The 14,408-nt window shown below is 38.3% G+C and overlaps 1 protein-coding gene across 7 annotated transcripts in view; it reads left to right on the top strand.

Annotated features, from left to right (window-relative positions):
* Positions 1 to 14,408, top strand: part of CNTRL (centriolin) — a 90,330-nt gene that overhangs the window by 10,499 nt on the left and 65,423 nt on the right. For all 7 annotated transcript variants that reach the window (XM_028493573.2, XM_028493574.2, XM_055086997.1 and 4 more), the window contains 4 exons: positions 3,605 to 3,735; positions 5,101 to 5,242; positions 7,433 to 7,619; positions 13,855 to 14,048. In XM_028493573.2, the coding sequence (XP_028349374.1) occupies positions 3,605 to 3,735; positions 5,101 to 5,242; positions 7,433 to 7,619; positions 13,855 to 14,048 (654 nt within the window). The remainder of the gene's footprint in view (positions 1 to 3,604; positions 3,736 to 5,100; positions 5,243 to 7,432; positions 7,620 to 13,854; positions 14,049 to 14,408) is intronic.

Genomic DNA, 14,408 nt, shown 5'->3' with positions numbered 1-14,408 from the left:
CCAGCAGGGGGAGGCCCGCATACCACAAAAAAAAAAAAAAAAAAAAAAAAGAAGTGTGACATCTTCAAATTCATAAGCTCCTATTATTCTGCACATTATTGATTCTCTCTAGAATGCGTCAGCAAACTACAGCCTGTAGGCCACATTGGGCCTACTGCCTATTTTTGTTAATAAAGTTTCATTGGAGCAGAGCTACACTCATTTGTTTACATATTGTCTGTGGCTGTTTTTGCACTACAATGGCAGAGGTAAGTGGTTGTCAAAGAGACTGTCCCAGAAAGCCAAAAATATTTACTATTTGGCCTTTTACAGAAGTTTGCTGATCCCTGCTCTATACTGTTTACTACTTTATTCATAAACTATACAACATGAGCACATTGTAATAGACAACTTAATTTTTTAATTGGAAATAATATAAACTTAGATGCCTACTACATTAGTCACAAAAATTAATTCCAGAAGATTGAAAATCTTAATGAAAATGGAACAAAAATCAACCAACAAAAGTGCTATAAAATTGTTAGGAAAGGATATAGGAGAATATATATATATATATATATATATATATATATATATATATATATATATTTGTGTGTGGTACGCGGGCCTCTCACTGTTGTGGCCTCTCCGGTTGTGTGTGGTACGCGGGCCTCTCACTGTTGTGGCCTCTCCGGTTGCGGAGCACAGGCTCCGGACGCACTGGCTCAGTGGCCATGGCTCACAGGCCCAGCCGCTCCGCGGCATGTGGGATCTTCCCGGACCGGGGCATGAACCCGTGTTCCCTGCATCGGCAGACGTATTCTCAACCACTGCGCCACCAGGGAAGCCCAGGAGAATATATTTTTAAATCTTAGAGTTGGGAAGGCCTTTCTAAGCAAACACCAACCCTAATACCACAAAGAAAAATATTGACAGATTTAGCTTACTTTAAAAACTTAAAAAGTTGTGTTTAATGAACGATATCTTTTAAAAAGTTAAAGCAAAACAACAAGCTGGCAGATAGTGTTTCCAGCATATGTAACAATATCCACATAATATATAGAGCACCTACAGTTCAGTAGAAAGAGACAGCTAAATGGAAAATGTGCAAAGGATATGAACAGTTTGTTCACAAAAATATTATAAATGGCTAATGTTAACATGAAAATATGTTCAATTTCATTAATGTCAAAGAGATGTGAAATAGAACAATAGTTTGATGCCATTTTCCATCTTGTACGTCTGATGGACAAGAATTAAAAACATTATTTCAGTGTTCAGAAACGTGTGAGAAATGGGTATTCTCATATGGTCTTAGTGGATGTATAGATTGGTACAGCATTTTAGGAAAACAGTTTGATAGTATTTATCAAAATTTCAAATGTATTTGTTTGATCCAGCAATTGAGTTTATACTTACTGAGTTTATACTCACCAACACAGCAGTTCTACTCCTTGATATCTATTAATATTTGCACATGTATCCAAAAGTGTCTGAATAGTCATGTTTATTAAGCATTATTTTAGATGGAAAAATTGGAAATAACCAAATGTCTGTCAATAGGGTATTGCTTAAAAGAATTATGGTGCAATATACCATGAAATACTATCAAGTTTCTTAAAAGACAAGAACAAAACCCAAAAAACCCCAGAACTGTGTGTATTAATGTGGGGAAATGTTCCAGTATATTTAAATGCAACAAACAAATTCTAAAATATTTTGTATAGTAAGGTCTCGAAATATATTTTTTAAATTCTGTTTTTCTATATATGTATATATAGATGTAAATGAATAGAAAAGCCTATATGTATATACACCAGCCTCTTAACAATGTTTACTTTTGAGCAGTGAGATTTTTTTATGGGGGCCTGGAGACCTGATGAAGAGAGCTTTTTATGTTTTGTTTGAAATTTTTATTAGAATATATTTATGTCTTGTGTAATTAAAAAGGAAAAAAGACATCCTGGAGTTTAAAGGGTGTGAAAATGAAATATCAAGTTAGTAAATCTTTACTGTGTGGTTATTATATGCCAGGCATTATGTTAGGCTGTGGGAATAGATACAGAAGTCAATAAGCTTAGTTTCTGATCTCCGGGAATTTAGAGCTTAATGTGAAGAATGCCTAGGATTAAGAGGAGACATAGTGAGAGGGAATCAGAGAAAGAGAGTGAGCACGTGGGAGAGACAGACCCAGTGAAAAAGTCCGAAGGGGCTGTTGGAATAGAAGATCCAAGAGTATGATGAACAGGGGCCAAAGTTGAGAGAACGTCAGGCAGAAAGGATATGCTATAAAATGTCACCAAATCAGCAAATAGGATGAAAACTTGGAAGAAGTTATTTGATTTGGCAGTTAAAAAAGCCCTTCCATCTATTTCTCAAACCAACCAGGTTCATTCTTTTAGGGTCTTTGCATTTTTTTCTCTGCCTGGTATTCTCTGTCCCCAGATGTTCACACAGCTGGCTTATTATTAGGGTCTCAACTCCATGCACTTCCTCTCTCGGTGAAGCCTTCTCTTACCAACCCAATTGCAGTTAGCCACCTTCTCCTCAGTCACTCCCTCTCATTCTTTCACTCAATAGATATTTATTTAGCACCTACCATGTGCCAGGCACTAGTACTATAGTAGTGAACACAGCAGACAAAATCTGCCCTCTTGGTGCCTTGCACTCTGTCACATCACGTTACCTTTATTTTCTTGTTAGTATGCTTCAGTGCCTGAAAATTTTGTTTCTGTATTTGTTTCTTGGCTTTCCCTGTGAATGAAATCAAGAACCTTGTTTTCCTTATTCACCACTGTTTTTCCATATTTCCAGTACCTAGAACAGCTCCTGACACATAATCAATCCATGTTTGATAAATATTTGTTGCAATGGATGAATGGATGGTGATCTTGGAGAGAACTTTTTGAATACATAGTAAGGGTGGAAGATATATTGCCTTGCCAATAGAATAATAGTGAATGGAAAGCCTCAGAGTGAGCAAATATTCACAACTTTTATGAGAACATGGTGGCAAATAAGGGTGATAAAATGAAAGCTTGGTAGGAAACAAGTTGGGTGTGAGGTGATTTGTATTATATAGAGGAGACTAAGCATGTTGAACATAGGCTCCTGCAGCAGGGAAATTGTCTGGTTCACCTGTATATCACCATTGCCCAGTGCCACATCTGACATGTAGTGAGTGGGAAATGAATATCTGTTGGAAAGTGACTGTTTTTAAACTTGCGGGGAAGATCCAGCAGAGAGAAAGAGATTGGAGATACAGGAACACAAGGAGAAGAGATGGGTAAGGTTATGCAAGAGCGTAAGTACCTAGTTGAACTTTGAAGAGGGGAGAAAGGGAGAGGCATAGAAAAGTCGAGGTGGAGAAAAGGATTGATGGGGAAATTCTCATTGGATAGTGTTCAGTTTCTTAGTGCATAGGAAGTGTTGTCCGCTGAGGGGCAAGGAGAGTTTGGCGACCTGGGGAGAGTGGCCACTCCTGGCCAAGGAGAGCCACACCAGGGGATTTTCCAGGGAAGCAGTAAAGGCTTAGTCTCCGGTGACTGATCAGCACATGCTTATATGTCGTGCTTTTGTCGAGGCATCTGTTATATAAAGTATTTATTCATTTGTTTCCAATTAGTATATCGAAAATTTGGAAAAATGTGTTAAACTTGAAATACTGAATCTCAGCCATAATCTAATAGGGAAGATTGAGAAGGTAGACAAGCTGTTGAAATTACGTGAGCTCAACTTATCATATAACAAAATCTGGTAAGTAAATTCTTCTTTGGGTGGCACTGCAGGGTTGTCATCTTTGTTAAAGAGGTAGATTAATGCTGCCGTGTTACTGAAAGAATCCTTTGAAAGAGCAGCCACTTTGATCCTTATTCATTTGTAGTCTAGCCCTTCACATATGATAGCTGTCATATTTTGGCATTACTAAAGTACAGAATAATGTCTGTCATTATCAAAGAAGGAGATACATTTTTTGAGTACCAAATTTTATCTTAATTCCATTTTTGACAGGAAGTTCTCCCAGATATAGTCTGATTAACTGCCTTATTACGTTAAAAAAGGTGGCATGAAACAGAATGTTTTAACCCTGTCATTTTGATCCTAAAGATATTTCAACCTGTTTTGAGACTGTGTATTTATCCTAATGTTCTTTGCTCATTGCTGTAATAAATACACACTATCTTGTTTCCACTTCATAATATATATTACTCTGAGAAATAAACATAATAAAACTGACAGTTGCTAAACATATAGAAAACTTGTTATAGGCAAAATGATACAATTATCAAATCTTGAAAATCTTTATATCTATGTATTTTTCCTCCACATAAGACTTGGTATATATAATGGCCAGAGAACAAAACAACTAACAGTAGCAGAACCTCTAATATGGCAAAAATGAAATGGGAAAAAAAGTGATTAATGAATCAAATCCTTAATGTAAAGTATGTATAAAAAATTGATCCTGATGAAAATAATTTCAACAAAATAAAACTGAAAATAAAGAATCTTGGAAATATTTGCCCAGTATAGAGAATTGACCAAGGAATTAAGTTGGAATCAACTTGGGAAAATATTTCATCACTGAAAATTCAATATGGGTGATAGTGTTTATTAATTTAAATATTCTGATTAAAATATTTTTGTTCATAAATACAGTATCATTCTGGGGGTCCACCAGCTCAAAATGGCAGCCATATCCTGCTGGCATAGCTAATCTTTTGGTGATGATTTAAGGTAATAATTAAGGACATCTTGTTCTTATGCAGGGCTGTAGCACATAGCACAGTGTGTGCTGTTGAACTTTCTAGCTCTCCCCTTGCTGTCCACTAGTAGTCTTCACAGTGGTTAGTGAGAATGCTATGGACAGACTCTTCTGTGTTGTGGGATCTTAAAGTCTGATAGTAAGATAGGTAGGATTCCTGGGCACAGACTGTAATGAAGAGTTTACCAGAGCTGTTCTGGTAAATTTGTTTTTAGCCACTCTTTTTAAATTCTCATTTATAAATTATAATTATGGAAAGTAACTCCACATAAAACCAAGCCTGTTTATTTTTAAAATACAGTGGAGGGGCACTATCATTGTACTTACTACGTTTGATTTTACCCTTTGGTTTCCAGCAAAATTGAAGGTATAGAAAATATGCATAATCTGCAAAAGCTAAACCTTGCGGGAAATGAAATTGAACATATTCCAGTATGGTTAGGGAAGAAGTTAAAATGTTTGCGAGCCCTCAATCTGAAAGGCAACAAGATATCATCGGTAAGTTATTCAAAGTAGAAGAATATTTTAAAAATTTTTGGACTTGTTGAAGCAAAAAGATTAAAATCTAAGTTTTTTTAAAAATGGGACTTCTTCTAATGTCCTTGGTCCTTTGACCAAACATCAAATTCAGACATAACCTAGTATTCTCTATGGTAATTAAATATAGGCAGTCCTGGTTTTGCATGGTTCCATGGTAACTAAAAGTTGACCTCTTGGCATTTTCCCATCTTTCATTTCATTTGAGCCTCAAAATACTCTTGTTAAGGAGACAGTGCAGGGATTATTTTTATAATTCTGTGAGTTAGGTACCATTGTCTTATTCCCATTTTCAAGTAAAGTCTCAGAGAGGTTAACTCTCTTACCCAAAGTCATTCAACTTGTGCCAGAATCCATGTCACTGAATGTCTAGAGCAGAGTTCTTTTTTTTCAAACTTGTGAATTAATCTGAATTAATCTTGATTATAGTGTTAGGTGTTACAAGAAGTGTTAATCACTAGCTTTTTATAGTAGGGCAACTTTGTTTTCGTGGTTCACATAAGGTAATAATGATGTGTATTTTTCTCTGGAGTATATTTTATGATTTCCTTGTGATATTTATACAGTTAGATATTCAATAAGCATTGCAAAGTAAAAACATTAATTTACTTAAATTTGTATTAAAATTGGTACAATCCTGCTATAATTTAAAGAACTTAAGTCTTAGAATAGAAAATAAAAGATGTGACTTCCAATATGGGTCTAGACTTTGCTTCTGTGACCTTTGGAGAATCTTTCATCTCTCTAAAACTCTAAATTAGAGAACTCTTTCTCTAAATTAGAGAAAACAGTCCCTGCCCTGCCTTCTTTACAGAAGTGGTATGGGGCTCAGATGAAATGATAGATGTGAAAATACTTTAAAAACTGTAAGGAATACAGCATTAGAGTTATTTAGTATTTTAAACTTTCACCAGTAGAAGCCAATAATAATAAATAACATTTGTTTAATGCTGTGCAATGTTTATGCTTTCTCATTTCATCTTTATAAAGATCTGGTAAGGTGACTCTACCATTTCACTGTGACAGCCCAAGAGCCTCAGAGCCCAAGCCCCATGCCGTGTTACACAGCATCACCTTGGAGCTCTTGGAGCTTATGGGGTGATGGGAGGAGGTAGCCATGAATCTATTTAAAATTTGCCACACATATTCCAAAAGTAGTTGATCCCTAGATAGGACTGTTAACAGGAAAATCATTTAATAAATATTTATTATTATTTCTAATTTTGTAAGACCTTCTCATCCCAGTTCATATTTGATATTGGCTTCAGTAAGAGTGCACATCCACTTGGGAGAGATTTATTATACTAGCTATTGGTAGTAGTGTTTCTCAACCTTTTAAAACCCCTCTTTGGATAAATGTAAAAATCTTACTTCAGAACCGTGAGTGTCTCTACACATCCTTATTTCTTTTAACTATCAAGTATAACTGTTATCTGAAGATTTACCAAACTCCTTTTTTTTTTTTTTTTTTTTTTTTGCATTACGCGGGCCTCTCACTGCCGTGGCTTCTCCCGTTGCAGAGCACAGGCTCCAGACGCGCAGGCCCAGCGGCCATGGCCCATGGGCCCAGCCGCTCAGCGGCATGTGGGATCCTCCCGGACCGGGGCACGAACCTGTGTCCCCTGCATCGGCAGGCGGACTCCCAACGACTGCACCACCAGGGAATCCCCCAAACTCCTTTTTTATAGCCATTTATATTTTTGATTTGTTCAATCAGCATACTGAAAAGATAATAGGATTAGAGTTTCACAGTCTTGAATTCAAATCCTATTTCATTCACATATAACCTCTGAGCTTTGAGCAAGTCACCTAAATTCTTCAAACCTCAGTTTCATCATCTAGAAAATTAAGATGGTTCTTATATCATAGGTTTTTGTGAGGAGTCACAGATAAAATGGTATATGGAAAATGCCTAATATTGCCCTTGATACATTTTAGATTCTCAATACTCCTTTATTTTCCGCCCTTCAAACCACTACTTTTGGATAATAGGTTTCCTTGCCATGTTAATAGCAATTTCCTTGATTTATTACTTCCCTTAGGTATGTTTATGATTTTTATTTTATTTATTTATTTTTATTTTTTTAATATCTTGATGTTTATTATTTTTAAATTCATTTATACCAATTATAATGTTACCTATCATTTCAGCTCCAAGATGTAAGCAAACTGAAACCACTTCAAGATTTAACTTCTATGATCCTAGCTGAAAATCCAGTTGTGACCCTTCCTCATTACCTCCAATTCACAATTTTTCACCTCCGTTCACTGGAAAGTTTGGAAGGTCAGCCAGTAACCACTCAGGACAGACAGGAAGCTTTTGAGAGATTCAGTTTAGGTGAGGTGACATATTTTTAAAAAACTAAATTTGGGTGGGAGAGGAATTTATTTTCAGAAATTATCCAGAAAAAATATATTTATTATGAACTTTATAATGCTATTAAAATTTGCATAGACAATGGCACCATAAATCAATGAACTCAGCAAATATTCATTAGGCATGTACTGTGAACCAGGCACTGTATCTGGCACTAAAGATATAATGGTGATCAAGACATAAGGTACTGGCCTTCGTGCAGCTTGTGTTTTAGTGGAGAAGATAGACAAAAAAACAAGTAAACCCAGATAAAGTAACAGAGGAGAACCCCCTTTTTGGAAAGTGATGTAAAGAAATGGCTCTCTGAGGAAGTGACATGTAAGCTGAAGGCAAAGGCAGGAGAGGATTAGTCATGTGAAGAAAGGCCTGAGGGAGAGGGAGCAGCTTGTACTTTGAGATTGGAAAGACCCTGGTGAGTTAAGAGACAGAAAGAAGATCAGTACGGCTGGAGGATAGCTCAGGTAAAAGTTTGGAGAGATGGGGAGGGGAGAGATGGCACAGGGCCTTGGGGTTTGGATTTTATTCCAGGTGCAGTGGAAAGCCACTGACAACTTTTAAGCGGGGGTTTATATATTAAGATTATTATTATTATTATTTTTTTTTTTTTTTTTTTTGTGGTATGCGGGCCTCCCTCCGCTGCGGCCTCTCCCGTTGCGGAGCACAGGCTCCGGACGCGCAGGCCCAGCGGCCATGGCTCACGGGCCCAGCCGCTCCGCGGCACGCGGGATCCTCCCAGACTGGGGCGCGAACCCGGGTCCCCTGCATCGGCAGGCAGACGCGCAACCACTGCGCCACCAGGGAAGCCCTAAGATTATTTTTGATGCTGGATGGAGAATGATTTGAAGCAGGGCAAAATAGAAATAAAGGGACATGTTAGAAGGCTCTTGCCTTAGAAATGTTGGTGGCCTGTATTTAGGTGGTAGATGTGGAATAGACGGATCAGCTTTGGGAGTAGAATCAGCAGCACTTTCTAATGGATTGGATAATCCCCAAGCTTCTGGCTTGAGTAAGTGGCTGGATGGTAGTATTATTTTGGAAAATGGGAGCACTCAGAATGCTGAGTTTGAATGTCTGTGAGACAACCAAGAAGAGAATCAGAAATATGAGTCTGGAGTTCAAGAGATCTGTCCTAGAGATATAAATTTGGGATTCATCAGCATAAAAATAATATTTAATTCCACCGGAATCAACTAGCTCACTCAGGCAGGGGTTTGAAAGAGCATGAAGAGGAGCCAGTTAAGAAAACTGAGAAAGAGAGGCCAGCAAGGTAGGAGAAAACCAGGAAGTAGTGGGTTGCAGAAGCCCAGAGAAGATTTCAAAAGAGAAAGTGGTCAGCTATGCTGAATGTTGCTGAGACATGAAGAAGAAAGATGAGCACAGAGAAGTGCTTTAGATTGACAACATGATGATGAGCTTGACAAGAGCAGTTAAGGAGTGGCTGGGACAAATGCTAGATTATAGATTGAAGACTGAATGGGAGGGAGACATTTGGGTAAAGATTTGAAATTGCCTCCCACAGTTTCCTCCCCTAGTACCTAATAAATGAATTTTTAAAAAGTTTAAAAAATAATTTCACCAGTAGCTTCCAACCAGGAAATGGAGAAGCAAGTGCAATAAACCTCAAAGTTAGTAATCAAAGCAACAGAAAATATTCAGGAGCAGAGTGGAGAGACAAATCATGGCTTAGTTCTTTTGGTCCTTGAGAAGACAAGGAGATGAGATTAGAAAAAAAGAGGAAAGATTGTCTGTTGATAGGAGGGATGGGACACTTTCTCCGTCAGAATGCAGAGAAGATGCGTGTAGGTATGGGTAGTTTATTGCCTTGGTGGTAGGAAGATGAGGAAGTTCCCACTGGTGGGGTCTGTTTTCTCAATAAAATAAGAGGTCATCAGCTGAGAAAGAAAACAGAAGGAGTACAACATTGCAAAGCAACTATACTCCAATAAAAATTAATTTAAAAAAAAGATTGGGGGGCTTCCCTGGTGGCGCAGTGGTTAAGGGGACACGGGTTCGAGCCCTGGTCTGGGAAGATCCCACATGCCGCGGAGCAACTAGGCCCGTGAACCACAACTACTGAGCCTGCGCGTCTGGAACCTGTGCTCCGCAACAAGAGAGGCCACAATAGTGAGAGGCCCGCGCATTGTGATGAAGAGTGGCCCCTGCTCGCCGCAACTAGAGAAAGCCCTTGCACAGAAACGAAGACCCAACACAGCCAAAAATAAATAAATAAATAAATAAATAAATTTTTAAAAAAAGATTGGAAAAAAAAGAAAATAGAAGGAGTATGGGAGGTTTGAAGGGAAGAGGAAGGTATGAAATAGCCTAACATGATAATGTTAGGGCATGAGCCTGTATGTTCAACCATTTGAAATTGATGTTAGTCCATTTTGACTTATAAAAACAGCAGTTTCATACGGTTTGATCCAATACTTGAGAAATGTGGTAGATTTTTATTTGTTTCAGATCCCCCTAACTCAACATTTGTTACCCAGAAGTTTTGGAATCATTAAAAAATATAAATAATGCAAAGGGAAGTCATTATATAAATATACTGTTGGGGGAAATGTTTAAAGTACTTACAATTCATTCACAACTTTGAATGTTAATTAAGAGCTTTTAGTGATGCTGAGCTGTTGGGATCCAGTGGTAATACAGATAGATGCAGTGTCTTCTTTCACAAAACTATAGTGGGGAAGGCAGACAGCCAAGCTATTTGATCACATTTTCCAACTCCCTCTGTGATGAGGATTGCGGCAGAGGTGCAGGGTGGCATCATAGCATCCCTGAGAAGTGTCCAACCTGGGGAGGGTAGAGTCAGTGCAGGCTTCTCAGAATGGTTTTTAAAACTAAGACCTGGAGGATGCAAAATAGGCCAGTAGGAGATAGAGGAAGACAGTTCCAGGGAGAAGGTGTGAATAAAAGCCTGCAGGTGGAAAAAGTTTTCGACAAAATTCAACACCCATTTATGATAAAAACCCTCTGGAAAGTAAGCATAGAGGGAGCTTACCTCAACATAATAAAGGCCATATATGACAAACCCACAGCCAACATCATTCTCAATGGTGAAAATTTCCTCTAAGATCAGGAACAAGAGAAGGTTGTCCACTCTCACCACTGTTATTCAACACAGTTTTGGAAGTTTTAGCCACAGCAATCAGAGAAGAAAAAGAAATAAAAGGAATCCAAATCGGAAAAGATGAAGTAAAGCTGTTACTGTTTGCAGATGACATGATACTACTATACATAGAGAATCCTAAAGATGTTACCAGAAAACTATTAGAGCTATGTGAAAATGACTGTACTACCCAAAACAATCTACAGATTCAATGCAATCCCTATCAAACTACCAATGGCTTTTTTCACAGAACTAGAACAAAAAATTTCACAATTTGTATGGAAACACAAAAGACCCCAATTAACCAAAGCAATCTTTTTTTTTTAATTTTAAATGTATTTTTTATTTATTTATTTTTGGCTGCATTGGGTCTTTGTTGCTGTGCGCGGCCTTTCTCTAGTTGCAGCGAGCGGGGGCTACCCTTCTTTGCGGTGCATGGGCTTCTCATTGCAGTGGCTTCTCTTGTTGCGGAGCACGGGCTCTAGGCGTGCAGGCTTCAGTAGTTGTGGCACGCAGACTCAGTAGTTGTGGCTCATGGGCTCTAGAGTGCAGGCTCAGTAGTTGTGCACAGGCTTAGTTGCTCCGCGGCATGTGGCGTCTTCCCAGGCCAGGGCTCAAACCTGTGTCACCTCCATTGGCAGGTGGATTCTTAACCACTGCGCCACCGGGGAAGCCCCAAAGCAATCTTGAGAAAGAAAAATGGAGCTGGAGGAATCAGGCTCCTGGACTTCAGACTATACTACAAAGCTACAGTAATCAATACAGTATGGTACTGGCACAAAAACAGAAATATAGATCAACGGAACAGGATAGAAAGCCCAGAGACAAATCCACGCACCTATAGTCACCTTATTTTTGATAAAGGAGGCAAGAATATACAATAGAGAAAAGACAGCCTCTTCAATAAGTGGTGCTGGGAAAACTGGACAGCTACATGTAAAAGAATGAAAGTAGAACACTCCCTGACACCATATACAAAAATAAACTCAAAATGGATTAAAGACCTAAATGTAAGGCCAGACACTATCAAACTCTTAGAGGAAAACATAGGCAGAACACTCTATGACATAAATCACAGCAAGATCCTTTTTGACCCACCTCCTAGAGAAATGGAAATAAAAACAAAAATAAACAAATGGGACCTAATGAAACTTTAAAGCTTTTGTACAGCAAAGGAAACCATAAAAAAGACAAAAAGACAACCCTCAGAATGGGAGAAAATATTTGCAAATGAAGCAACTGACAAAGGATTAATCTCCAAAATATACAAGCAGCTCATGCAGGTCAATATCAAAAAAACACAACCCAATCCAAATTGGACAGAAGACCTAAATGGACATTTCTCCAGAGAAGATACACAGATTGCCAACAAACACGTGAAAGGATGCTCAACATCACTAATCATTAGAGAAATGCAAATCAAAACTACAATGAGGTATCACCTCACACCAGTCAGAATGGCCATCATCAAAAAATCTACAAACAATAAATGCTGGAGAGAGTGTGAAGAAAAGGGAACCCTCTTGCACTGTTGGTGGAAATGTAAATTGATACAGCCACTATAGAGAACAGAATAGAGGTTCCTTAAAAAACTAAAAATAGAACTACCACATGATCCAGCAATCCCACACCTGGGCATATACCCTGAGAAAACCATAATCCAAAAGGAGTCATGTACCACAATGTTCATTGCAGCTCTATTTACAATAGCCAGGACATGGAAGCAACCTAAGTGTCCATCAACAGATGAATGGATAAAGAAGATGTGGCACATATATACAATGGAATATTACTCAGCCATAAAAAGAAATGAAACTGAGTTATTTGTAATGAGGTGGATAGACCTGGAGTCTGTCATACAGAGTGAAGTAAGTCAGAAAGAGAATAACAAATACCGTATGCTAACATATATATATGGAATCTTAAAAAAATGGTTTTGAAGAACCTAGGGGCAGGACAGGAATAAAGAAGTAGAGAATGGGCTTGAGGACACGGGGAGGGGGAAGGGTAAGCTAGGACGAAGTGAGATTGGCATGGACATATATACACTACCAAATGTAAAATAGATAGCTAGTGGTTAGCAGCCACATAGCACAGGGAAATCAGCTTGGTGCTTTTTGACCACCTAGAGGGGTGGGATAGGGAGGGTGGGAGGGAGACGCAAGAGGGAGGAGGTATGGGGCTATATGTATATGTATAGCTAATTCACTTTGTTATAATACAGCAGAAACTAATACACCATTGTAAAGCAATTATACTCCAATAAAGATGTTAAAATAATTTTTAAAAAAGCCTGCAGGGGCTTCCCTGGTGGCGCAGTGGTTGAGAATCCGCCTGCCGATGCAGGGGACACGGGTTCGTGCCCCAGTTTGGGAAGATCCCACGTGCCGCGGAGCGGCTGGGCCCGTGAGCCATGGCCGCTGAGCCTGCGCGTCCGGAGCCTGTGCTCCGCAAAGGGAGAGGCCACAACAGTGAGAGGCCCGCGTACAGCGCAAAAAAAAAAAAAAAAAAAAAAATCCTGCAGGTGAGAATAGGCATCACAGATCTGAAGAAATGGAATCGTTTCAGAAATGTATGCTTGAAAATGAGACTGGAGAGGGAGTTTGGAACCAAACGATGAAAAGTCTTGTCAGTTCTTTATGTAAGCTTTTTGGATCCTATCCTAAGCATCATAGGAAGCCTTTGAAGGATTTTTAAGATAACATAGTATTTTATTTTGCAAACATGCTTGCAGCATCCTTTAAAGTGTAATTACCAATATCAAATAAAATATTGCATGTTTTTTGTAGGAGACCTGCAAAAAAACAACATTTATCAACACAATAATTGAATTAAATACTTGGAATTAAAGTGTTATCTTTTAAAATTGTTATCCACATGGTAATACTTTCTTACCTCTTAATAGAAATCACTTTCTAGCTCAAAATAATCTTTTTTTCCAAAACCATAATGAATAATTTTAAAAGTAGAATTGTACATATACTATTCTAAGACTTCTTTTGATATTATTCGAGAAATAGTCTTACGTTTCTTCAACTAGAAAATATAATGATCAATAAACTATTAAATTTGTACTAGCAGAAGAGGTAGAAAGACTGGAAAGAGACCTGGAGAAGAAGGTGATGGAAACTGAAGAGCTTAAAAGCAAACAAACAAGGTTCCTCGAGGAAATTAAAAATCAAGATAAGTTGAACAGATCATTAAAAGAGGAGGCCATGTTACAAAAACAGAGCTGTGAGGAGCTAGAGAGTAACCTAAACACGAAAAATGAACTGGTAAGTCCGTATTTTACATTGCCTTGACTATATTCTCTTGAAATAGAAAATTCTTTGTTCTTAGGTCTGAAAACACAACTTCCTGACTATAAAATGGGGAAGATGTGGTTTAACAGAAATATGTGCAACAGGTTTGACAGGTTGTAGTTGACTGCACACTGTATGGTATGGCTGCCCAAAAGATGCATACTGTCTTGAGCCATGTTATGTGAGAGTATGATATCCAGAGCAAATGAGGAAGATGAAGCCCCACACTGTGGGGAGTTGGTCAGACTGCCCTTAGATGTCTGTATTTTTTTAAACAACAACACTGTTGGTGAGACTGTACGTTGGCAAAAAGTTTTAGAAAGCAATTTGGCA

Source organism: Physeter macrocephalus, chromosome 9 (genome assembly GCF_002837175.3).
Source record: "Physeter macrocephalus isolate SW-GA chromosome 9, ASM283717v5, whole genome shotgun sequence".
Lineage (NCBI taxonomy): Eukaryota > Metazoa > Chordata > Mammalia > Artiodactyla > Physeteridae > Physeter > Physeter macrocephalus.
This window is presented reverse-complemented; position numbering and strand designations above follow the sequence as displayed.